The sequence below is a fragment of the Saimiri boliviensis genome, chromosome 12, assembly GCF_048565385.1.
Source record: "Saimiri boliviensis isolate mSaiBol1 chromosome 12, mSaiBol1.pri, whole genome shotgun sequence".
Classification (NCBI taxonomy): Eukaryota; Metazoa; Chordata; class Mammalia; order Primates; family Cebidae; genus Saimiri; species Saimiri boliviensis.
The window spans coordinates 13,157,970-13,182,248 of record NC_133460.1 but is presented as its reverse complement, the minus strand read 5'-3'; the positions used below and the strand labels follow the sequence as shown (position 1 = coordinate 13,182,248).

Sequence of the window (24,279 nt, the reverse complement as noted above, 5' to 3'; positions counted from 1 at the left end):
TCCTGTCTCAGCCTCCCAAATAGCTGGGATGACAGGTGCCCGCCACCACGCCCAGCTAATTTTTGTATTATTAGTAGAGATGGTGTTTCACCATGTTGGCCAGGCTGGTCTTGAACTCCTGACCTCAGGTGATCCGCCCACTTTGACCTCCCAAAGTGCTGGGATTATAGGCATGAGCCACCACGCCCGGCCTGTTCATAATTTTTTAAATGTAAAATTTACATGTAATGAAATTCACAGATCTTAAATGTATCATTTAATGAGTTTTCACAAAATTCATTCATCTGTGCAATGCAAATCTCTATCAAAATATAGAACCATCAAAATATAGAACCATCAAAATATAGAACAAGCCCTGTGCACTTGACACTATATCCAGCAAATTTATTCCTTTGCATTTGATTCTGTGTGTTCACAGATTTGTGCAAATATCACCAAAGTTTTTTTTGTTTTGTTTTGTTTTTGAGACAAGAGTTTCACTCGTTACCCAGGCTGGAGTGCAATGGCGCGATCTCAGCTCACCGCAACCTTCGCCTCCTGGGTTCAGGCAATTCTCCTGCCTCAGCCTCCCTAGTAGCTGGGACTACAGGCACACACCACCATGCCCAGCTAATTTTTTGTATTTTTTGTAGAGATGGGGTTTCACCATGTTGACCAGGATGATCTCGATCTCTTGACCTTGTGATCCACCTGCCTCGGCCTCCCAAAGTGCTGGGATTACAGGCGTGAGCCACTACGCCCGGCCCCTATCACCACAGTTTTAGAACATTTTCATGCTCCCAAGGAGAAACCCTGGACACCTTAACCATCAGCGTCTCACCCTCCTGTTCCCACCTTCCAAGCCCTGGCAACCAGTCAGTTACTTTCTGTCTCTATAGATTTGCCTCTCTTGTGGACATTTCATATGAATAGAATTGTACCATTTGTGACCCTTCCTGTCTGGCTTCTTTCACTTAGCATTATATTTTCAAGGTTCATTCACATCACAGATGCATGAGTATTTCATTTCTCTTTATTACCAAATAATGTCCCTTGTATAGATATATCACATTTTATGTATCCATTATCAGTTGATGCACATTTGGGTCAAACAGATCATTGTGTGGATAAGTTTTCACTTCTCCTGGTCATACACCCAGGAATGGAATTGCTGGGTCTATGGTGACTGTAAGTTTAAGCATTTGAGGAACTGCCAGGCTGTTTTCCAAAGTGGTGGCACCACTTTGCACTTCCACCATCTTTATATGAGATTTCCAATCTCTCAACATCCTCATCCACACTTGTTATTATCTTATCTGATGATAGCCATTTTAGTGCGTGTAAAGTAGTACCTCATTGTGGTTTTGATTTGCTTTTCCCTGACGATGTTGAGCTCCTTTTAAAATTTGAGACAGGGTCACTCTGTTACCCAGGCTGGAGTATAATGGCACGACCACAGCTCACTGCAGCCTTGACGCCCTGGGCTCAAGCGATTGTCCTGGGTCCATCTCCCGAGTAGCTGGGACTACAAGTGCATACCACCGCACCCGGTTGTTTTTATTTTTTTTAGAGATGGGGATCTTACTATGTTGCCCAGGCTGGTCTCAAACTCCTGGGCTCAAGCGATCCTCCTGCCTTGGCCTCCTAAAGTGCTGAGACTACAGGCATGAGCCACTGCACTCAGCCTGAGCATCTTTTACTTCCTCCTGGGTCACTTGTATTTCATCTTCAGAGCACTGTCTATCCAAGTCCTTTGCTCATTTAAAAATTGGATAGTTGGCTGGGCGTGGTGGTTCACACCTATAATCCCAGCACGTTGGGAGACCCAGGTGGGCAGACCTGGAGGTCAGGAGATGGAGACCATCCAGACCAACATGGTGAAACCCCATCTCTACTAAAATAAAAAAATAAAATTAGTCGGGCGTGGGGTTGCACACCTGTAGTCCCAGTTACTCGGGAGGCTAAGGCAGAATCGCTGGAACTCAGGAGGCAGAGGTTCCAGTGAGCTGAGATCATGCCACTGCACTCCAGCCTGGTGACAGAGCGAGACTCCATCTCAAAAAAAAAAAAAAAAAAAAAAAAAAAAAAAAAAAAAAAAAGGATAGTTGTATTGCTATTAAGTTGCAATTGTTGTATATTCTAGATATAGTTCCCTTATCAGATAGATGACTTGCAAAAATTTTCTTCCATTCTCTGGATTTTCTTTTCACTTTCCTGATGGTGTCCTTTAAAGCATGAAAGCTTTGAAATTTGATGGTGTCTAGTTTATCTGTTTTTGGTTTCATTGCTTCTACTTTTGTGTCATAGCTAAGAAATTACCACCTAAATTAATGTCAAGGAGATTTACATCTGTGGTTTTTAGGGTTTGATAGATTAGCTCTTACATACAGGTTTTTGATCCATTTTGAGTTAAAAAAAATTTTTTTTTGAGATGGAGTTTCACTCTTGCCACACAGGCTGGCGTGCAATGGTGCAATCTCGGCTGAGTGCAACTTCCGCCTCCTGGTTTCAAGCAATTCTCCTGCCTCAGTTTCCTGAGTAGCTGAAACTATAGGCATGCACCACCACACCTGGCTAAATTTTGTATTTTTAGTAGAGATGAGGTTTCACCATGTTGGCCAGGTTGATCTCAAACTCCTGACCTCAGGTGATCCACTGGTCTCAGCCTCCCAACGTGCTGGGATTTCAGGAGTGAGCCACTGTGCCCAGCCGAGTCAATTTTGTATATGGTATGGTGTGAGGTAAGGATACAACTTCATTATTCCTCTTATTTTATTTTATTTTATTTTATTTTACTTTTTTTTGAGACAGGGTCTCTCACTTTGTTGTCCAGGCTGGGGTGCACTGATGGAATCAGAGCTCACTATGGCCTCAATCTTTCCAGGCACATGTGATCCTCCCACCTCAGCCTCCCAAGTAGCTGGACTACAGCCACACACCACCATGCCAGGCTAATTTTTGTATTTTTTGTAGAGATGGGGTTTTGCCATGTTGCCCAGCTGGTCTCAAACTCCTGGGCTCAAGTGGCCTACCTGCCTCTTCCTCCCCAAGTGCTGGGATTACAGGAGGGAGCCACAGCACCCAGAAACTTCAGTCTTTTGTGTGTGGATATCAGGTTGCCCTTTTATTATTTACTGACAAGACTAGTTTTTCCTCATTGAATTGTCTTGACATAGATTAACATTTTGTTATATCTACTGTATCACATATCTGTCAATCATTCCATTCCTCTGTTCATCCACCAATCTATCTTATTTTTTGATGCATTTGAAAAAGTAAGCTGTAGACACTAGAACACTTCCTTCTAACACATCGACATGCATATCACCAACTAGAGTTCAACATTTGTCCATGTTTTTAATGTAAAATTCACATGTAATGAAATTCACAGATCTTAAGTGTACCATTTGATGAGTTTTGACAAAATGCATTCACCTGTACGATGCAAATCTCTATCAAAATATAGAACAGCACCACCACCCAAGAAAGTTTCCTCATGTGCACTTATTTTTATGTGTTTATTTTTGACAAAGGCACATGCACGTGTCACTACCACCCTAATGAAGACATAGAATGTTTCCATCTCCCGAGAACGTTTTCTTTCACGTCTTTGCAGCCAACCTTGCCTCACCCACCTCATTTCTACCACTATATATTAGTTTTACCGGTTATAGAATTTCATATAAATGAAATCATATCATGTGTACTAATTTGTGACTGCTGATTTCACTTCTGATCAGCATTTTGAAAACAGAGCAGAATATAAAATAGCAAAATAAATAGCTGCTTGCAGGTTGAAGTACTGCTTTGTAGATCTTTGTTTCGGATAGATAGAAGATAGATGTGTGTGCGTGTGTGTGTGTGTGTGAAAGAGAGAGACAGAGAGAGAGAGACAGAGAGAGAGGCAGAGAGGCAGAGAGAGACAAAGTGAGAGAGATAGAGGCAGAGAGAGACAAAGAGAGAGATTGAGAGAGAGAGGCCAGGCGTGGTGGCGTATGCCTGTAATCCTAGAACTTTGGGAGGCCAAGGCGAGCAGATCACTTGAGCTCAGGAGTTCAGCCTGGGCAACATGGTGAAATCCCCATCTCTACAAAATATACAAAAAAAAAAAAAAATAAATTAGCCAGGCATGGTGGTGCACCTCTGTAGTCCCAGCTATTGTGGGGGCTGAGGCAGGAGGACCGCTTAAACCTGGGAGGTTGAGGTTGCAGTGAGCCAAGATGGCATCACTGCACTCCAGCCTGGGCAACAAAGTAAGACCCTGTCTTAAATAAATAAATAAATAAATGAGAGAGAGAGAGAGAGAGAGAGAGATTGTTACTGGACCAAAAAAGAAAACGCATTTCTTACCATGGGTTATAATAAAAAAGGCGTAAAAGCTGTTGATCCAAAAGTTCTAGGTCAGAACCCTGTCTTCTCACCCCCACCCCCATCAGCTGCCTTGAGCCCATTTCAGTTGCCACAGGACTTGCTCTTCCCTTTAGGCCTGCACCAATACCATCCCTTCACCACTGCCTGCTCATCCATCAGTGCCTGCTTGGTTTACCCTTCCTCTAGAAAACCTCCTCTGTTCCCAAATTTCCCCCTCAGACCCAGGACCAAGTTGAATCCTAGTTATTTGGTCTCTCTTTCCTCCAGCAGCAGGGAATGTGTTTCGTTCGCCTTTGCAGTCCGTAGCTCCTGGGATGTGATGACACAGAACAGGCATCAATAAATATTCACTGAATGAATGAATGCATGAATGAATCCCAGGGCTCCGGGTGACAGGGTTTGAAATAAACCAGCCTGATTATTTTCCAAGACTCCCTCCTACTTATTTTATTGTCATATACACCTTTGCTTAACCATCACGTTCTATAGCCTCCTTCAATTGCCCTGAGACCTTATTAGACTTTCCCTGTTTCCTCTCTCCACCCCCAACGTTAGTGCTTTCATCATGGCTACTTCCTCCCAGCTACGCTGTCACAAACAAAGGGAGTTCGTCATTATGAGGTGACATAATATCCTAATATGAATGACTTTGCCCCAGAACCCTCCCCCATCTTGCCAAAGGGACATTAATTCTGTGCCTGTGGATATGAGAGGAGGAGTGGGTGTGTGCGTTTGTGTGTGTGTGTGTGTGTGTGTGTGTGTGTGTAGCAGGATACACTTTTATCATTAAAACATATTTTTTAACTTGCAGATTCTATGTTAGCAGTTCTGAGGTCCTGTATCTCCTTTTTGCAGAGGGTCACATTTGTTGACAACCAATACATCTTGCTGAAATAAATTTCTAATAAAACAGCTCTCTCACCAAAAAGCAAATGTGTTTTAAGGGACAAATGGCAGGGCAAGTGAAGAAGAGAGGCTAAGGGGTTAGAACATTTCCATCTCTTCAGAAAGCTTTCTTTTACTTCTTGGCAGTTGACCTTGCCCCTCCCATCTCATTTCTACCACTGTGGATTATTAGTTTTGTCTGTTTCAATGACATGAATTGAATGAAGCAACTCCATTTCTCAGTGTTTTTCCTAAGGAAATAAACAAGTACACAAAGATAAATGTTCATGAAGTATGTTCATCACAGTGCTGTTTAAAATAAGCAAAAATAGGAAACAGCTGGGTGAGGTGGCTCACACCTGTAATCCCAGCACTTTGGGAGGCCGAGGTAAGTGGATCACTTGAAGTCAGGAGTTCAAGACCAGCCTGGCCAACATGGTGAAATCCCCTCTTTACTAAAAATACAAAAATTAGCCGAGTGTAGCGGTGGGCATCTGTAATCCCAACTACTTGGGAGGGTGAGGCAGGAGAATTGCTTGCATCCAGGAGGCAGAAGTTACAATAAGCCTAGATTTCCCCACTACACTCCAGCCTGGTGGACAGAGTGAGACTCCATCTCAACAACAACAACAACAAAAAGTAGGAAACAACCTAAATCTCTGTCAATAAGGAGTTCGTTAAATGCCCACAGTAGAGTTGTATGCTGCCAGTAAATGAGTGATTATTATCTATGTTTGGGTGGGCAAATGTTTTCTCTAAAGGGTCAGAGAGTAAACGTTAGGCTTTGTGGGTCTCATGGCCTCTACCCTTTCCTGGTATTGCTAGGGCAGCCATATATAGATGATTTGTACATGAATGGGTGTGGTTGTGTTCCAATGAAACTCTATATATACTTGTTTTTATTTTTTATAACCACTTAAAAATGCAAAATCCACCCTTCCTTTGTGGTCTGTACAAAAACAAGCAGCGGGCCAGATTTGGCCCAAGGGTTGTGGTTTGCTGAGCACTGATCTCTATTCGTGGACATGGAAAGATGCCCAGCTGGTGGGATTTCACTCAACACCACTTAACTTGCATGGGGTGAGCCCGTTGACAAAAGTGGGGTGTGTCTATGTGCATGTGCATGTATGTTCATCAGGATGTCACCAGTGGTTACTACTGAGATTTCAGATGATATTCACTTAATTAAGAAGAAAAAAAATAAAAGAGTAGTCTTGCTGTGTTGCCCAGGCTGGTTTCAAACTCTGGGCCTCAACTGATCTTCCCTTCCCAACCTCCCAAAGTGCTGGGATGACGGGCAGGAGCCACCATGCCCAGCCTTCACTCAATTTTGCATCCTTTTCTGTGTGGCTTCAACTTTTTAACTGAGTATTGTATCAATCAATTATCCAGCTAGTATAATGCAGCCAGAGTGCTCCTCAGGACGCAGTAGTAAGTGTTTCTTGCTTGCACTGCAGCGGTTGACTGGGCTCCTGTGTAGGTTGGCTGCTGGCTGATCTAGACGGTCTCGGCTGAGACCACTGAGAAGCCCTTACTCCACGTGTCTCTTATCCTCCTATGGGTTAGCCCAGCCTGCAGACTTTCCATGGCCATGGCAAACATGCAGATAGGTCTGATCATAGCCAATTTCAGTCCCATCACATCTACTGGCCAACACAAGTCACGTACTGAGCTCAAAGTAAGAGGACACTTGTAAGTTACATGGCAAGAAGCATGGACCCGGGAGCAGTAAAGAATGGGAATGTCATGGCAATCTGTCACAAACATGGTTTATCTTCAGAGACAGCAAAGGCAGGAAAGCTTGTTTTAAGCAGAATGGCTCCTAGAGCCCTAGCCCTGCATCCTGTGGGTGGTACAGGTTAGAGACACCCGTGGAAGGACTGTCTTTCTCAGCAGCTCCAGAAAAATCTCAGAATCTCATTGGCTCCTATCAGGTTGTGTGTCCACCTCTGACCCAGTCAATAAGGCCAAGTACTGCAGCGTTCTGATTGCCCACTCGTGAAAACCACCTGCCTACTTTTGCAGCCAGAGGTGGAGTCAATTCTACCTGGATTTTTTGGACTGAGTGTTAGGGAGGCATGGTCCACTGGAGGCGTATCCAGGATGTTACAGAGGTGGCTGGCTTGGATTCGATCTCCCTAGAAGTTGACCCTGAGACGCAGATTGGAGTGCCAGTAGTGTCCTTGTGATATGATCCCAGAGGGCACCAGTAAGTGGGAGGGAGAAATGAATAGGGAGGCAAGAAAGTCAATAAAGGGAGTAGTGATGAGCAGATGAATGCTGGGGAACACTGGGTCCTCTGGGAGACTGTGTTGAAAAACCCTCAGAGAGGCTGGGCACAGTGGCTCATGCCTATAATCCCAGCACTTTGGGAAGCCAAGGCTGATGGATCACCTGAGGTCAGGAGTTCAAGACCAGCCTGGCCCACATGGTGAAACCCCATCTCTACTAAAAATACAAAATATTCGCCGGGTATGGAGTTGGGCTCCCGTAGTCCCAGTTACTCAGGAGGCTGAGGCAGGAGAATCGCTTCAACCTGGGAGGTAGAGGTTGCTGTAAGCTGAGGTCACGCCACTGCACTCCAGCTAGATGAGACTCTGTCTCAAAAAAAAAAAAAAAAAAAAAAAAAAAAGAAAAAGAAAAACCCTCAGAGGCATCCCCCATGCATTTCTGCAAGGTGAGGAAACTGGATTCTATCCACCAATTCCAGTCCATCGTTGGCTGAAGCCTGCTCCTGTGGGCATCCATGTTCTGGCCCTCCTTGCCCACCAAGCAGGCCAAGCAGGCTCCTGCAGACAGGGAATGGCCTTGGGCAGAGACTCGCAGGTGCTTGCAGCAAGAAGCTGGGAATGGTAAGTGCCAGTGAGATACAGGTGGGGTATTGACAGCATCTTCTGAAGTGGAAAGAACAGGTCAGAGCTGACCAACTGTTATCACACCGTGGCTCGTTTTGGTCTGGGTGCTGCGCTCAAGACAAGGATGCCCGTAGCTGCAGCATCTGGATGGAAATCCCAAAGAGGAAGGATAGCAGAGTGGCCGAGGGCACAGGCTATGAAGTAGGGGAGACATGGGCTGGGGTCTGCTTTTGCCACTTGCTAGCTGTGAGACCTTGGATAAGTGACTTAACCTCTCTGAGCTTCAGTTTCCCCGCCTGTAAAATGGGAATATACAGTGTTGTTTGAAGATTAGACGGGGTGTTGATTACATGACACAGGGCACATGGAAAGTTTCTTGAGAGTTACAGAACTAGCTGCAGTCTGGAGGAAGGACCAAGCCCTTGATGCCCACTCTCACCCCTACTATTCAACATTACACCAGAAGTCCAACCTAATGCGATAAGACAAAGAAAGAAAGAAAAGTTATACAGATTGGGAAGGAAGAAACTAAACTGTCTTTGTTTGCAGATGACATTATTGTCTATGTAGAAAATCCTAAAGAGTTAACAAAAAACCCTCTTGGAACTAATAAATGTGTGTAGCAAGGTTGCAAGATACTAGGTTAACGTACAAAGGTCAACTGCTTTCCTACATACCAGCAACAAAAAAGTGGCATTTAAATTATAAACACAATGCCATTTATTTTAGCATCAAAAAAAAAAAAAGAAAAAACAAACAAGTATAAATCGAATAAATGCATATCGGATCTTTATAAGGAAAACTACAAAATTCTGATGAATGAAACCAAAGATCTCAATAATGGAGAGATAGTCCATGTTCATGGAGAGTTCTTCCCAAGTTGATCTTACGGATTCACGACAATCCCAATAAGAATCCCGGCAAATTATTTTGTGAGTATATATATATATGCACACACCAGGGCTTTGGTATCTAGAAAATTCTTCACCTTACAAGAATTCCAGATATTAGCTCTTGCTGGGGTTGGTTCAGTTGTTCACAGATGTCAGGGCTCCCATGCTGCAGCTGTCTTGGCCTTCTCTCAGGGCGGCAAGATGTTTCACAGCCGGAAGACCCCTTCAATCAGGAAAGCCAGCCTTTCCCCAGAAGCATTTCCATACACACAGAGGCTTCCATTTGGGTTTCCTCAATAGAACTGGACCACTCAGCCACCACTGCCGAAAGGAGGCTGAGAAAGATGAAATAGAATTGTCACGATTAGGCCTGGCACAGTGGCTCACACCTGTAATCCCAGCACTTTGGGAGGTTGAAGCACATGGATCACAAGGTTAGCAGTTCGAGACCAGCCTGACCAACATGATGAAACCCTGTCTCTACTGAAAATACAAAAATTCTCTGGGCCTGGTAGTGGGCGCCTGTAATCTCAGTTACTCAGGAGTCTGAGGCAGAAGAAACGCTTGAACCTGGGAGGCAGAGGTTGCAGTGAGCCAAGATCATGCAACTGGACTCCAGCCTGAGTGACAGAGCAAGACTCCATCAGAGAAAAAAAAGAAAGAAGGAAAGAAAAAGAATTGTCATGAGTGGCCACAATGAATCTTGATCTATTGCCTGAGGTAGGACACATGGCTGACCACAAACAAAATCTGAGTTCTGTTGACAAAGAAGACTGTAGAAGGTGAGTATTATGGGTATCATAGAAGTTCAAGATACTATGGCTGCACAACACACTATCCCAAAACATACCGGCGTTTATTTTGCACATGAATCTGCAATCCAGCAGGGTTCAGTGGGGACAAGGTTCAATGGGTTCATCCCTGCTCTACTTGGTTTAAAGTTACCCAGTTTAAACTCTTAGTTTCAAATTACTTGGTTCCTCAGATTAAAACAACAGCAGCATTTACTTTGCTCATGATTTTGCAATTTGGCCAGATTTCAATTGGCTCCGCTGGGATGACTCGATGTCAGCTGGGAGGACTCCAGAACTGGGAACTGGAGTCATCTGAAGCCTCACTTGCTCACATCACTGGACCTGGGATGGGAAGTCCCAAACAGATGAGAGTCCCTGGGCTTCTCTCTATCTCTTCTCTCCAGCATGGCGGCTTCAGGGTACTGTGGATTTCTTACATATTAACTCAGGGATCTCAAGATGGGAGGAAAGAGAGAGAGAGCTTCAGATGGAAGCTGTAACTCCTTTCTTTAACCCAGCCTTGGAAGTCCTGGCATCATTTCCACCATATTCTCTTCATTAGAAGAGAGTCACTGAGGTTGTGTCATCATGTAGGGAGGGAACTTAGTCTCCCGTCTTTCTGTGGGAGAGGGCTTAGCGAGCTGGAAGTAAGTGAATTGTTAAGTACTGTGTCGGATGGAGAATGAAGGGGAAGTTTGGAATATGCTTTGAAATACTCCCCTTCTCCAGGTCCTGAAACATATATCTCTATTCTTTTTGAAGAATCAGAATGAGTTACGCTCAGAAAAGGTAATACTTCATGTTATTTTCTTTTTCTTTTTATTTATTTATTTAATGAGACAAGGCCTTGCTCTGTCACCCAGGCTGGAGTGCCATGGTGCAATCATAGCTCACTGCAGCCTCCACGTCCTAGACTCAAGTGATTCTCTTGCCTCAACCTCCCGAGTAGCTTTAACTACAGGTGTGTGCCACCATGCCCAACTAATTTTTTAAAATTTTTTTTATAGAGGCAGGGTCTTGCTATGTTGCCCAAGCTGGTCTTGAACTCCTGAACTCAAGTCATCCTCCCACCTCTGCCTCCCAGAGTGCTGGAATTACAGGCGTAAGCCACTGCGCCTGGCTTATTTCCTTATTTTAGATGCAGAGAAGCCCTGCTGTAGTTAGTTAATTGCCCACATCCCATCAGCTGCGCCTTTCCATGTGTTTGCCATCTGGAAATGCTGGGAAAATAATCAGTTCTATTCTATCAGCCCTGTCAATGACCAAGCCCTTGATGCCCACTCTCACCCCTACTATTCAACATTACACCAGAAGTCCAACCTAATGCGATAAGACAAAGAAAGAAAGAAAAGTTATACAGATTGGGAAGGAAGAAACTAAACTGTCTTTGTTTGCAGATGACATTATTGTCTATGTAGAAAATCCTAAAGAGTTAACAAAAAACCCTCTTGGAACTAATAAATGTGTGTAGCAAGGTTGCAAGATACTAGGTTAACCTACAAAGGTCAACTGCTTTCCTACATACCAGCAACAAAAAAGTGGCATTTAAATTATAAACACAATGCCATTTATTTTAGCATCAAAAAAAAAAAAAGAAAAAACAAACAAGTATAAGTCGAATAAATGCATATCGGATCTTTATAAGGAAAACTACAAAATTCTGATGAATGAAACCAAAGATCTCAATAATGGAGAGATAGTCCATGTTCATGGAGAGTTCTTCCCAAGTTGATCTTACGGATTCACGACAATCCCAATAAGAATCCCGGCAAATTATTTTGTGAGTATTGACAAACTGATTCTAAAATTCAAACAGAAAGGTAAAAAGCCTGTAAGAGCCAATACAATACTGAAGAACAACAACCAAGTTGAAGGACTGACATTACCTGACTTTAGAACTATAAAATAAAGCTACAGTAATCAAGACAGTATGGTACTGGTGAGAGAACAAAGACATCAGTGGAACAGAATACAGACCCCCAAAATATACCCACACAAATATAGTCAACTGGTCTGTGACGAACAGGCAAAGGCAATTCAGTGGAAAAAGGATAGTCTTTTCAACAAATTGTGCTGAAACAACTGAATGTCTATGTGCAAGATAATAACAGTAACAAATTTAGACACAGACCTCACACCTTTCACAAAAAATAACTCAACATAAATCATAGACCTACATGTAAAATACAAAACTATAAAACTTCTAGAAGATATCATAGCATAAAATCTTGGATCTCAGTGACTCTGGGTTTGGCAATGAGTTTTTAGATACAACACTAAAAGAATGTGGTTTTCAATTTTTTGAAAAATTTTCAATTTTTTTCAATTCCAAGAATGAAAAAAAAATTGGAGGCATGGACTTTATGAAAATTGAAAACCATATTAAATTTGAAAATCTTTGCAAAACACACAGCTGATAAAGGACGTGAATCCAAAATGCACAAACAATTTTAAAACTTGACAATAAGAAAACAAGTCACCCAACTACAAAATGGGCACAAAATATCAGCAGACAATGAATAGGATATACGGATGGCAAAAAGCATATGAAAATATGCTCAATATCATGTCATTAGGAAACTGCAAATTTCCCAATTTGCAGACCTATTGACGTATGCCTCATATGTCACTAGGAAATAGCAAACATCAATGAGATACCACTACACACCTACTAGAGTGGCTAAAATCCTCAGACTGACAATATCAAAAGTTGACAAGAATACGGGGCAACGGAAACTCTCACTTGTTGATGATAAGGCAAAATGGTACAGTCGCCTTGGAAGACCAGTTGGCATATTCTTGCACCACTAAACATATTTTTACCGTATGATCTAGATATTGTGCTCCTTGGTATTTCCCCAGTTGTGCTGCAAACTTATGCCTACCCCAAAGCTGGAAGCAACCAAGATGTCTTTCAATAGGTGGAACAGATAAACTGTCATGCACCCACACAACAGGGCACTATTCAGCCACAAAAAGAAATGAGGCATCAAGCCTGAAAAAGACATGGAGGAACCTGAAAAGCATATTGCTAAGTAAAAGAGGTCAGTTTTAAGGGACTGCATACTTTCTGATTTCAATTACGTGACATTCTGAAAAAGGCAAAACTATGGAGACAGAAAAAAAAAAAAAAAAATCAGCGGTTTCCAGGATCCAGGATGAACAGGTAGAGAATTAGGGATTTTTAGGGAAGTGAAACTATCCTTTTTTTTTCTTTATTCTTCTTTTAATTTTTTTTTAGAGATAGGGTTTTATTCTGTTACCCAGGCTGGAGTGCAGTGACATGATCATAGTTCACTGCAGCCTCGAACTCCTGGGCTCAAGGGATCCTCCTGCCTCAGCATCTGCGTAGCTGGGACTACAGGTGCACCACCATGCCTGGCCCGTTTTCTTTGTTTCTGTTTTTTTGGTAGAGACTGGGACTTGCTATGTTGCCCAGGCTGGGAAACTCTTCTTTATGTTGCTACATGTGTAGATTCATGACATTATACATTGTTGAGACCCAGAACTTGGCTGGGCGCAGTGGCTCATGCCTATAATCCCAACACTTTGGGGGGCTGAGGCAGGCTGATCACTTGAGGTCAGCAGTTCAAGACCAGTTTGACCAATATGGGGAAACCTGGTCTCTACTAAAAATACAAAAATTAGCCAGGCATGGTGGTGTGTGTCTGTAGTCCCAGCTACTTGGAAGACTGAGGCACAAGAATCACTTGAACCTGGGAGGCAGAGGTTTCAGTGAGCAGAGATCATGCCACTTGCTCTGGGAGACAGAGCAAGACTCCATCTCCAAAAAAATCAAAACAAAACAAAACAAAAAACAAACAAACAAACGAACAAAAAACAGCATTGTGCAACAGTGGCTAGGCGCAGTGGCTCATGCCTGTAATTCCAGCACTTTAGGAGGCTGAGATGGGAGGATAGCTTGAGCTTAGGAGTTTGAGACCAGCTTGGGGAATGTAGCAAGACTCTGTCTCTACAATAAAGAAAAAAAAAATGAGCCTGGTGTGGTGGCATGTGCTTGTAGCCCCAGCTACTGGGGAGGATACTACAAGAAGAATTCCTTGAGCCCAGGAGTTCCAGGTTGCAGTGGGCTATGCTCCCACCACTGTACTCCAGCCTGGGCAACAGAGTGAAACCTTGTTTCCAAACAAGCAAACAAACCCAAACAAAACCCTAAGAAACAGTGAAACAATGTACGCTACGGACTTCAGTTTATACTAATGTATCAGTATTATAATGAAGGCACTACACACTAATGCAAGATGTTGCTAAAAGGGGAAATTGTGCAAGCGGGAGGGGAGTGTGCGGGAACTCTCTGTACTATCTGCTCAATTTTTCTATAAATCAACAAAGTTCTAAAAAACAAAGTCTATTAATTTTAAACACCGAAAGGCTTGAAAACAAGTAAGTGTGTTAGGATGTAATGAGGATTGAGCGTATACTGAGGCAAGACTTGTGCACCCCTAGCTGAGGGAACAGAGTTTTATCTTGGTGCCTCTGGACCCGCTCCCAGGACTGACAGAGCAGTCACAGACAGTCTGGGAATCTAGGGCAGGAACTTGAACGGTGGGACTGTGTGCAAGAAGACAAACTTCCCATTAATTATCTCTCTTGGACCCAAGAACAATGCCCTGTTTTCTTTAACTTTGTAATTTGACATAATTTCCGATTCACAGGAAAGTTGGGAGAAAAGCACAAAGAATTCCCAAGGTCTCTTACCCCAGATTTCCTGACTGTCTTGGACGTGACCACATTGGTGCTTCTCTGCCTGTCTTCTCAATGCCGCATTCATCTTCATTCCACCACCGAGCAACAGACCAAAGCAATCGCCCTCAACTTCGCTTCTATCTCATCTTCATCCTGATAAGAACAGCAATTGACATTCCGAACGCCTAATCCACTCCAGGCATTGTTCTGGGCACTGCGACAAGTACCTTGCCATTTCACCATCTCATAGCCCTATGAGGTGGGTCTATTATTACCTCCATTTTACAGGTGGGGAAACTGAGGCACAGGGAGGATTATCTACTTTGCCCAAGGTCACATAGCCAATAAGTAGCAGAGTTGGCATGCCAGTTTGGGTAGTCTACAGGCAAGCCCAGTTTGGGAGTACAAGAGATACATCCCAAGCCACACATTCCCAAAGGACTTCAAAGATAGACTCTTGCAGTCATCTCCCGATGAGATGGGGCACAAACTCAGAGACACAAAGACAGGACAAAGGCAGCTTGCAGGGTTGAACTGCATGGGATGAAATATCAACCGTGTGGGTGCGCGGATGTGTGAGTACTGAGTGTGAGGGAGCATCAGTGTGGATGGGAGTGGTAGTCACACCTTATCTGGAGAATTCCTATTCTTCCTAAAACCCAAGCTTCCAGGAAACCCCTCCTGTGGCCCTCTCTCCCCAGCCCTCTCCGTGTCTGCCTGGTCTGCCCCCAGTATGGGGTTTATCACAATCAATTGCTTATGTCTGTTCACTTGTCAGTGCCCCATCCAGATCTTCAGGGCTAGAAAGCAGGGACTGGGTCTATTTCTCGCTCTCCTCAGCCCCCAGATCACGACTTGGCACATGGAGGCATCCACAAACAGATGCCTCCCACACCACCTCCACGCTGTCCCTTCCACCTGCATGTTTTTTTGCATTGATCCTTGATCCAGGCACTGGTCAGAGGTCACCTCCTCCAGGAAGCCATCCCTGACCCCGGGGAACGGAATCCTCTATACCATCACTTATAGGGGATTGGTGGCTGTCTTGCTCACTTGGTTGTAAGGTCTCAGGGGGAAGGGGTTGTTTCATGTCTTCAAGTCTGCATCATCAGGGCTTGTCACAGGGTTAGACACAGAGTAGGACCAAGACAGAGCCAGTGCAGGAAAGAATGATTGACATGTGGGCCGGGCATGGTGGCTCATGCCTGTAATCCCAGCACTTTAGGAGGCAGAAGCGGGCAGATCACCTGAGGTCAGGAGTTTGAGACCAGCCTGGCCAACATGGTGAAACCTCATCTCTATTAAAAATACAAAAATTAGCCAGGCATGATGGTGCACGCTTGTAACCCCAGCTACTCAGGAGAATCACTTGAACTCAGGAGGTCGAGTTTGCAGTGAACCAGGATCACGCGACTGCACTCCAGGCTCCACCTTGGGTGACAGAATGAGACTCCATCTCTAAAAAAAAAAAAAGAATGATTGACATGCAGTGGCCCCTGCTCTGGGAAGCCAACCCTCCCCCTCCATTACAGCACTTGATCCCACTGGACTGTCCTTGGCTTCCATCCTCACACTGAGAGCTCCTTGAAGGTGGGAGGGGTCAAATTACTCTCTGGGTTCCCAGCACTGACCAAGGTGAGTCCAGATATCTCCCACCTCCTCTCCCTCCGCTGTCGCCTCACTCAGGGCTCCACAGCTACGCTGGCCTTCAGGCAATTCCTCCTGCAGGCTGAGCTGGTTCCCACCCCAGGGCCTTTGCACTAGCTCTTCCCTCTCCCTACGTGAGTCTTCCCCCATAGCCTCTTCAGAGTCTGAGCTCAAATGTCCCCTCCTCAGCCCCTTCCAGACCACCTGCCCCACTGACCTAAGAAGTCCTTCCTTTCTTCTTGGGGCCTCTTGACCTGAAATACTTTGTTGAGTGTTTTCCCCCCATTATCTGAGTGTATCTGGGCTCTTGCGGTGTCTAGTGGTTAATGGTCTATGGGGCCTGGGTTCGAATCCCAGCTCCCCCTGCTTACCTGCTGAGTGATTTTAAGTTTCTTTCCTTTTTTTAAAAAAATTTTATAAATGTTAATTTTTGTAGATACAGGGGGTATCTTGCTAAGAGGGTTGCCCAGGCTGGTCTCGAACTGCGGGGTTCAAGGGATCCTCCCCCCTTGGCCTCCCAAAGTGCTGGGATTACAGGCATGAGCCACGTTGCCCAACTCATTTTGAATTTCTTAAGGACTCTGTGCCTCAGTTTCCCCATCTGTAAACCCGGAGATAGTAACACTCTCTTACAGGGTAGTTGCCAGGATTAAATGAGTTAACATTTGCAGTGCCTTCGCCCAGGGCCTGACAGATTGTACTAGTTATTGACTGAAGGGCTGTTTTACTATCCAAATGTAGCTGGAGTAGGCGCTGGGTAAATGTTTATTGAATGTGCAAGCACTGGCACTTGGAAGCTGGGCTGCTAGGAAACGGAGGAGCATTCCAGTCGCTCAGCGCTCCCACCCCAAACGCAACTGCCCACGGCGCAGGGGAGGGGGCGGAGCCGGGCAGGAGGGGCCCGGTCGGGCGTGGGCGTTTTATTCCGAGACCAAGGGGATCCACGGCAGAGTTCTTCGCTGGGCGCGACGTCGGGCTGCGGCGTGGGAGGAAGCTGGAGTCACCCCCAGGAAGGGACAGCGGCTCGGACTGTCCGGCGGCGGCAGGGACAGCGACAGTGGCTCGAGCTGTCCAGGACCCCGGCCGGGCGTGCCGGGCGGGGCGGTGCATGCAAATCTGCCGGGCGCCGGGGCGGGGCGCAGGAAGGCGGGGCGGGCCGGGTCCCCGCGCTTAGGAAAGCCCCGCGCGGCGCGGGCCGGGACAGGGCCACCCAGGGGTCCCCCACTTCCCGCTCGGGCTCCCGGACGGCGAATGGAGCAGGGCCGCGCAGGTAGGACCCGGGGCCCGCGCGCGGATCGGGGTGCGGGGGGATCGCCCGGGGACGCCTGCTGAGGGCGTCCGGGAAGGGTTCGGCCGCCCGTGGGGACCTGGGCAGCGGGTACCGGGGAACCGCCCGACCCCGCGCGGGGCCCAAGCCCACGACTCTCGGTGAGCGCGGAGCGGCGCCAGGTCCCGTCCTTGCCTCCTAAGGGTCGCGGAGGCCGGGGGTACGCGGACACCTAGCGCGCCCCAAAGCCGGCGCCGGCCCCGAGACCTCCGCCGGGACGGCCTGCGGGGGGAGGGGGGGCTTGGGGTTAGGCTGATCGGGGAACACGCAGCCCCTCTTCTCTGGGCAGCAGCTCCCCTCCCCGCGCTCAGGAAGTCAACGAGGACTTCGGAGAGAGAACGGGCGGGGAAAGTTCTGAGAACTGGAAGTCTGGGTTAGGTCGATGAATCCGGGGAAACAGGGCCCTTTGGACTTTCGTTCTCCGTCTCCGAGTATCAGACGGATCCAATACTACGGATGATTGACTGGGACTTGTTTTACTGAAAGGATGGCGAGTGAAGCCTCCCACTAACCTCTCTGCGGCCGTTGCTGTGCGTCTTGGCCATTGTACAGATAAGGTCACCGAGGCCCCGGCCGCGTTAATAACTTGCCTCAAGGTGCCGCCGACCTGGCAATCTGTGGGGCAGCAGGATTGGAGCCCAGGCAATCCCACGCCAGAGCCAGCTGCTCTCCATCTCTCAATCGCGTTTGTGAAGCCACCCCTCACCGGAATCTCTGGGGGATTTGCTTAAAATGCAGATTCCCAGGTCCTTGCCCTGAGATTCAGATTCAGTAAACCCAGGAATCTGATCTTTATTTTATTTTTAAAAATTTATTTTATAGAGATGGGGTCTCACTATGTTTCCCAGGCTGATCTCGACCTCCTGGCCTCAAATGATCCTCCCACCTTGGCCTCCCAAAGTGCTGGGATTACAGGTGTGAGCCACCGAGCCCTGATTTTTTTAAAAAAACAGAATCTAGATTTCTTAAATTAAGCAAGGTAGGGCACCGCTAGCTTGCCTGCTGCTTAGGCTCAGGGGATGTCCCCAGGCCAGCGCTAATCCTGCTCCACTTTTGGTCTCTGTCCTTCCCCAGCCAGCCCTCTGGGAGGCTTGACCCACTGCACCTCCCTGCCCTGGGTGGCCTTCAAGGAGCCCAGGGCATTTGCTGGGACCTCAGTGCCTTTATTAAAATCCTTAAGTCCAGTGGGGAAACAGGCTCAGGTGTGTGTTTGGCCAGAGTGTCCCGCACGTGAGAGCAATTCAGGGTCCTGCAGGAGTTTCTCAGAACTCGGGCTAGCCCAGCCCATGAATGGGAAGTGACCCACTGAGCCATTCATTCACTCACTAGCACGCGTTCAGCTCCTGCGAGGCCCTGGGTGGTGTTCCGGGCACTGGTGCTTACCTCAAGGAGCACCCCCGCTGCAGGAAGACAGACGTGACAGTGTTGGGGCTGCGAGGTGTGGATGCGCCAGAGGGCATCAGCTCTTCACAGGGGACCCTGAGCCAGCCTTGTAAGTGGAGGAGGGGAGTCTCGCAGGTGGAGGATGGAATGTAAAGGTGGGCACAGAGTGGGCAGAGGCTGGGAATGAAGAAAAGCCAGAGACCGATGGAGAGGTGGGCCAGGCTGCGTTGCCAAAGGCCTTGAATGCCGTGCCAAAGAGCTTAGGCCAGTGTATTTTACCCTGGCCTGATCTGTAAAAGCAACAGTGCGGATTCCTGGGCCCTACCCTGGGCCTCTGGATCGAATCTGGAGGGTGGCGCTGGGGAGGCAGCAGGAAGGAAAACCTGCAGTCAGTCACCCCAGTTACAACACATCCAGTTACTGGCAGGTCTGAGATAACCTAAGGATTTCCAAATGCTGGGAAGTGACTCAGTGACTGATATGTTTAATACAATGCAGTCCCAGGGTTGCAAACAGCCCAGGGCCGGGGCGGGGTCGCCATGCCCTGAGATGTTCACAGCCTTCTAATGCTCCCAGTTCGAAAAGGAGCTGAAATGGAAGTGTCAAAGAATTGCGAGGAAGAGGCGGAGCGCAGTGACTCACACCTGTAATCCCAGCACTTCGGAAGCCTAGGCGAGAGGATTGCTTGAGCCCAGGAGTTTGAGACCAGCCTGAGCAACATAGTGAGAGCCTGTTCCCACAAAAAAAAAAAAAAAAAAAAAATTGAAACCTTAGCCAGGTGTGGTGGCAGGTGCCTTTGGCCCCAGCTACTTGGGAGGGTGAGGTGGGAGGCTGGCTTGAACCCAGGAGGTCAAGGCTGCAGTGAACTATGATCACGCCACTGCACTCCGGCCTCGGTGACGGAGTTAGACCCTGTCTCAAAATAAACAGATAAATACATAAATACCTGAGAAGAGAGGATCTTTTCTCTTTTGGAGGCAAGCACCTCCCCCCTCTCCGTGACCTCTTCCACCCTATCTAGGAGGATGGAGGAGAGCATTTGGGATTAGACGCCACCCCCTCTTGGTGGCCCTCGCTGGCACCTGGGAGTGAGGCCAGGACGGAAGCTCCTCAGATACCGCACCTCCTTGCATTTGTAAAAGTGAGCTTTCATGAGGGTTAAGGACGTGTTTTATAATGTTTTATAAACATTTTATAATGTTTTCACACAATGTCCAACACCCAGTAGGTCCACAGTCAATGTATATGTTTGTTGTTATCTCTCAAGACGTATAGCTTGGGAGTGACAGTCTGGACTCCAGCCAGATCACCCAGTGTAAACGCTGGCTTTGCTACTTACTCGGTAACTGACTTCCCAGAGCCTCAGTTTCTGCATTTGCGAGATTATAGTGACTATGCCATCGTAGTGATGACTAAGTTAATATATGTCAAGCATACAAAACAGTACCTGGTATGCAGTAAAAACTATGTATTTGTTAAATGAATACTTTTTTTTTAGAGCCATGGTCTCTCTATTGCCCAGGCTGGAGTGCAGTGGCACAATCACAGCTCACTGTAGCCTCCAATTCCTGGGTTCAAGCAATCCTTCCACCTCAGCCTCCTGAGCAGCTGGAACTGCAGGTGTGAGCCACCATGCCTGGCTAATTGTTTTTATTTTGTTTGGAGACAGGATCTTGCTGTGTTACCTAGGCTAGTCTCGAACTGTTGGCCTCAAGCAAACCTCTTGCCTCAGCCCCCTAAAGGGTTGGGTTTCTAGATGCGAGCAAAGGTACCTGGCTTAAATGAATAAATCTTTATTGTTGGCCGGGCGCAGTGGCTCACTCCTGTAATCCCAGCACTTTGGGAGGCCGAGGCGGGTGGATCATGAGGTTAAGAGATCGAGACCATCCTGGCCAATTTGGTGAAACCCCGTCTCTACTAAAAAATACAAAACTTAGCTGGGTGTGGTGGTGCGTGCCTGTAATCCCAGCTACTCAGGAGGCTGAGGCAGGAGAATTGCTTGAACCCAGGAGGCGGAGATTGCAGTGAGCCGAGATTGTGCCACTGCACTCCAGCCTGGTGACAGAGCAAAACTCTGTCTCAAAAAAAAAAAAAGAGAAAAAAAATCTTTATTGTTGCCTCCTTGGAGTCTTACTGGTTGGGATTGCGTTCACCCATTTTGCAGATAAGAACCGAGACCCAGAGATGAATGCAATAGCCTTGCCTCAGGCCCGTACTGAGGGACACACTCCATCCTTCTTTCCTTGTCTTGTATCCTTTCCTGCTTGTACCAGTCCGCTGGGGTGATCAAGGACATTTCTGAGTATTCTTCCTGGCTGGCACAGAGGAGACATGCCCGGCCACGTTTAGCCCGACTTCCCATGGCTGGGCTAGAAGAGAGGCCAGGAGCTTGCCTGGAGGCTGCACAGACTTGCCCTTGGTGAATGTGGATCAGAGCGCCCCAGCAGAGGCTCGAGGTCCTTCAGAGGCTGGGGGATCCAATGTCAGACCTGGTGCATCCCCACTGTTTTGTGACATCCAGCAAATTGCTTTGCTTTTCTGAGCCTGAGGCAGAGAGAAGGGCCTAAGCTTGAAGAGGGGGTCTCAGGTTGGAATCGGAGCTGGCCACCTCCAAGCTTCCCGGCGTGTGATCTGGAGGAAGCTGTTTACCTTCTGTGAGCCTCCCTTTGTCATGGGGATTTGCAGGGAGAGCGTTCGCGAGATCGTTTCTGTAGACATTTTGCTCTTGGAAGGGGCTCAGCGATTGCTGCTTCTCTCTGCATTTTGGATCGAGTCCCTTCTGCATATCCAGCGCCTGGCTTCTTCCTGCCTTTCTTCCTCAGGAATTTATTGAGCACCTATATGTGCCAGAGCATTGGACCAAGTGCTTGCTCTCCTGGGGTTTAGACTCTAGTTGAGCAGACAGAGAATGTACAACCAATACCTGTGTGCAGATCAGCAGCTTTATGTTATTCCGAAATCCACAATCTCTGAAAACCAGAAGTTTTCCGTAACTCATCTGGAAGCTAAACATGGGGTTTTTTTTAGTCTTTTTCCTCCTGGCGTGATGCTCAGATGTCTTGCTGCAGAGATGTTAATGCAATTGATCACTGGGTGCTGTTTCCACCCTGCGTGGTGGTCACATCAGAGGGTATTTTATACAGGATGACCTTTCTGCAGCCTGAGTCATTCTGATTCTGAACTATGTCTGGCCCCCAGGGTTTTGCAGGAGAGAACATGGACCTGCAGTATCCTATCAGCTGGAGACTGTGCTAGGAAGGAAGGCAAAGCTGGGTGCAGGTGGAATCAAGGAGGGCTTCTCTGAGGAGGTGACATTTGAGAGGGATGAGGGATAGGGGTCTGAGGAAGAGAGGGCCGGGTGGAGGGACTCACAGAGGACGGAAGACTCCACTTCCTGGCCGGCCTGTGCTTACCCCGCATTCTGCATGCACAGTTCTGTCTAAATGCGTCCGTTCTCGCCTTTCCAAGAAGTGCTGATGTGTCTGAGGTTTCAGATCTGGCTCTGACTGACTCATTCTCTCTTTAGGGGCCCCCACAGGCCTTCTCACCTCCTCTCGGTAGCTTAAGACATGTGAGGTCTGTGCTAAAGCCAGCCTGAGTGCTGTCGCCTCTCAGCCGAGGATGGTCTCCAGCTGGGCTTGCTGGGCTTGCTTGCATCTGGAAGTGGAGGAAGTGGGTCCCAGAAGGGGCTGTGTGCTGGGTCTTAGAGCCTCTAACCTGCTGAGCAAAGTTGAATGTGACATGTAACACACGCTTACAGTCTCGAGTGCCAGCCCAAGGTTAGGCACTTAACCCTTGCTTAGCCAATGTGCTGGGGGCTGGGGACACGGGAGTGAGTGACCCAGAACTGAGGGTCCTCATGGAGCTGAAAGCCTTCAAGGGTTGGCGACTTTGAGGAGGTGGCTTTTGAGCTGAGACCTGATATATCAAGGCATGTGGACCTCTGGGGAAAGAGGAGAGTGCAAAGGCTCAGAGGTGTGAATGAGCGTGGTGTGTTTGACTTACAGCAAGGAAGCTGGTATGGTTGGGTGGAACCTAGTAAGACAGAGGTAGAGGAACAGAGGCCAGGGAAGGAGCTGGGGCCAGATACCTGCATTATCACATTTAACTTGTGTAATAACCCTAACAGACAGGAGCTACTCTCATGCAAATGTTGCAGATGAAGTAACAGAGGCACAGAGAGGTTCAGTGACTTGGCCAGGGTCACACAGCCTGAAGGTGGCAGAACAGGGCTGTGAACCTAGAAGATCCAGAGTCCTCAGTCTTCACCGTGGTGTTTAAACACCATGAAAACTATGCCTGACTGCTGAAGACACACCTGCCATTTAGATTGATCTACCTTTTTTTAAATTTTATTTTTAGAGGCAGAGTCTTACTCTGTCACTCAGGCTGGAGTGCAGTGGTGAAGTCTTGGCTCACTGCAACCTCTGCCTCCCAAGGTCAAGCAATTCTCTGCCTTTGCCTCCTGAGAAGCTGGGATTACAGGTGCCCACTACCACATCCAGCTAATTTTTGTATTTTTAGCAGAGACAAGGTTTCACCGTCTTGGCCAAGTTGGTCTTGAACTCCTGACCTTATGATCCACCCGCCTCGGCCTCCCAAAGGGCTGGGATGACAGGCGCGAGCCACCACTCCCAGCCGCGATCTACATTTTTACATGGTTGGTGTACTCCCTGCCGTTTACCTGCCTAGCAACACCGTGAATGTGAGCCGCCCAGGGTTGCTTCCTCCAAGCCTCATCCTACAGACAATCCAATCATTTCACATATTATTTTATGAATGAGCACCTTCTTCAGTGTCTCAGACCAGGGGTCCCCACGGAGCAGGGCCACACAGCAGGAGGTGAGTGGCGGGTGAGTGAGCGAAGCTTCGTCTGTATTGATAGCTGCTCCCCGTGGCTCACATTACCACCCAAGCTCGGCCTCCTGTCGGATCTCATAGGCAACAGATGACTCTCACAGGAGCTTGAAACCTTTTGTGAACTGCACATGTGATGAATCTGGGTTGGGTGCTTTTTTTAAATTTTTTTTTTTAATGAGACGGAGTTTTGCTCTTGTCACCCAGACTGGAGTGCAATGGTGCGATCTTGGCTCACTGCAATCTCCGCCTCTCGGGTTCAAGTGATTTTTCTGCCTCGGCCTGGTAGTTCGATTACAGGCCTGTGCCATCACACCTGGCAAATTTTTGCATTTTTAGTAGAAATGGAGTTTCACCACGTTGGCCAGGCTGGTGTTGAACTCCTGGCCTCAGGTGATCCACCCACCTCAGCCTCCCAAAGTGCTGGGATAACAGGAGTGAGCCACCGCGCCCAGCCCCAGATGCGTGCTTCTTATGAGAATCTAATGCCTGATGATCTGTCACTGTCTCCCTAAATGAGACCATCTACTTGCAGGAAAACAAGCTCAGGGCGCCCACTGATTCTACATTATGGTGAGTTG

The 24,279-nt window shown here is 47.3% G+C and overlaps 1 protein-coding gene and 1 long non-coding RNA gene across 4 annotated transcripts in view; both read left to right on the top strand.

Moving 5' to 3' along the window:
• LOC141580543 (uncharacterized) overlaps positions 1-15,622 on the top strand; it is a 40,310-nt gene extending 24,688 nt beyond the window's left edge. For both annotated transcript variants that reach the window (XR_012512733.1, XR_012512731.1), the window contains one exon: positions 14,454-15,622. This is a non-coding gene — a long non-coding RNA (uncharacterized LOC141580543). The remainder of the gene's footprint in view (positions 1-14,453) is intronic.
• Positions 15,623-17,074: 1,452 nt separating this feature from the next.
• The window catches only part of IL4R (interleukin 4 receptor), a 51,226-nt gene continuing 44,021 nt past the window's right edge, over positions 17,075-24,279 (top strand). The window contains exon 1 of one of the 2 annotated variants that reach the window (XM_003930219.4): positions 17,075-17,401. Coding sequence is in view for 1 of the 2 variants with exons in the window: in XM_074381906.1 (XP_074238007.1) it covers positions 24,269-24,271 (3 nt within the window). In the remaining variant the exon portion in view is untranslated. Of the gene's footprint in view, positions 17,402-17,534; positions 24,272-24,279 lie in introns of those variants that run through there. The other variant, XM_074381906.1, reaches the window with a different exon arrangement.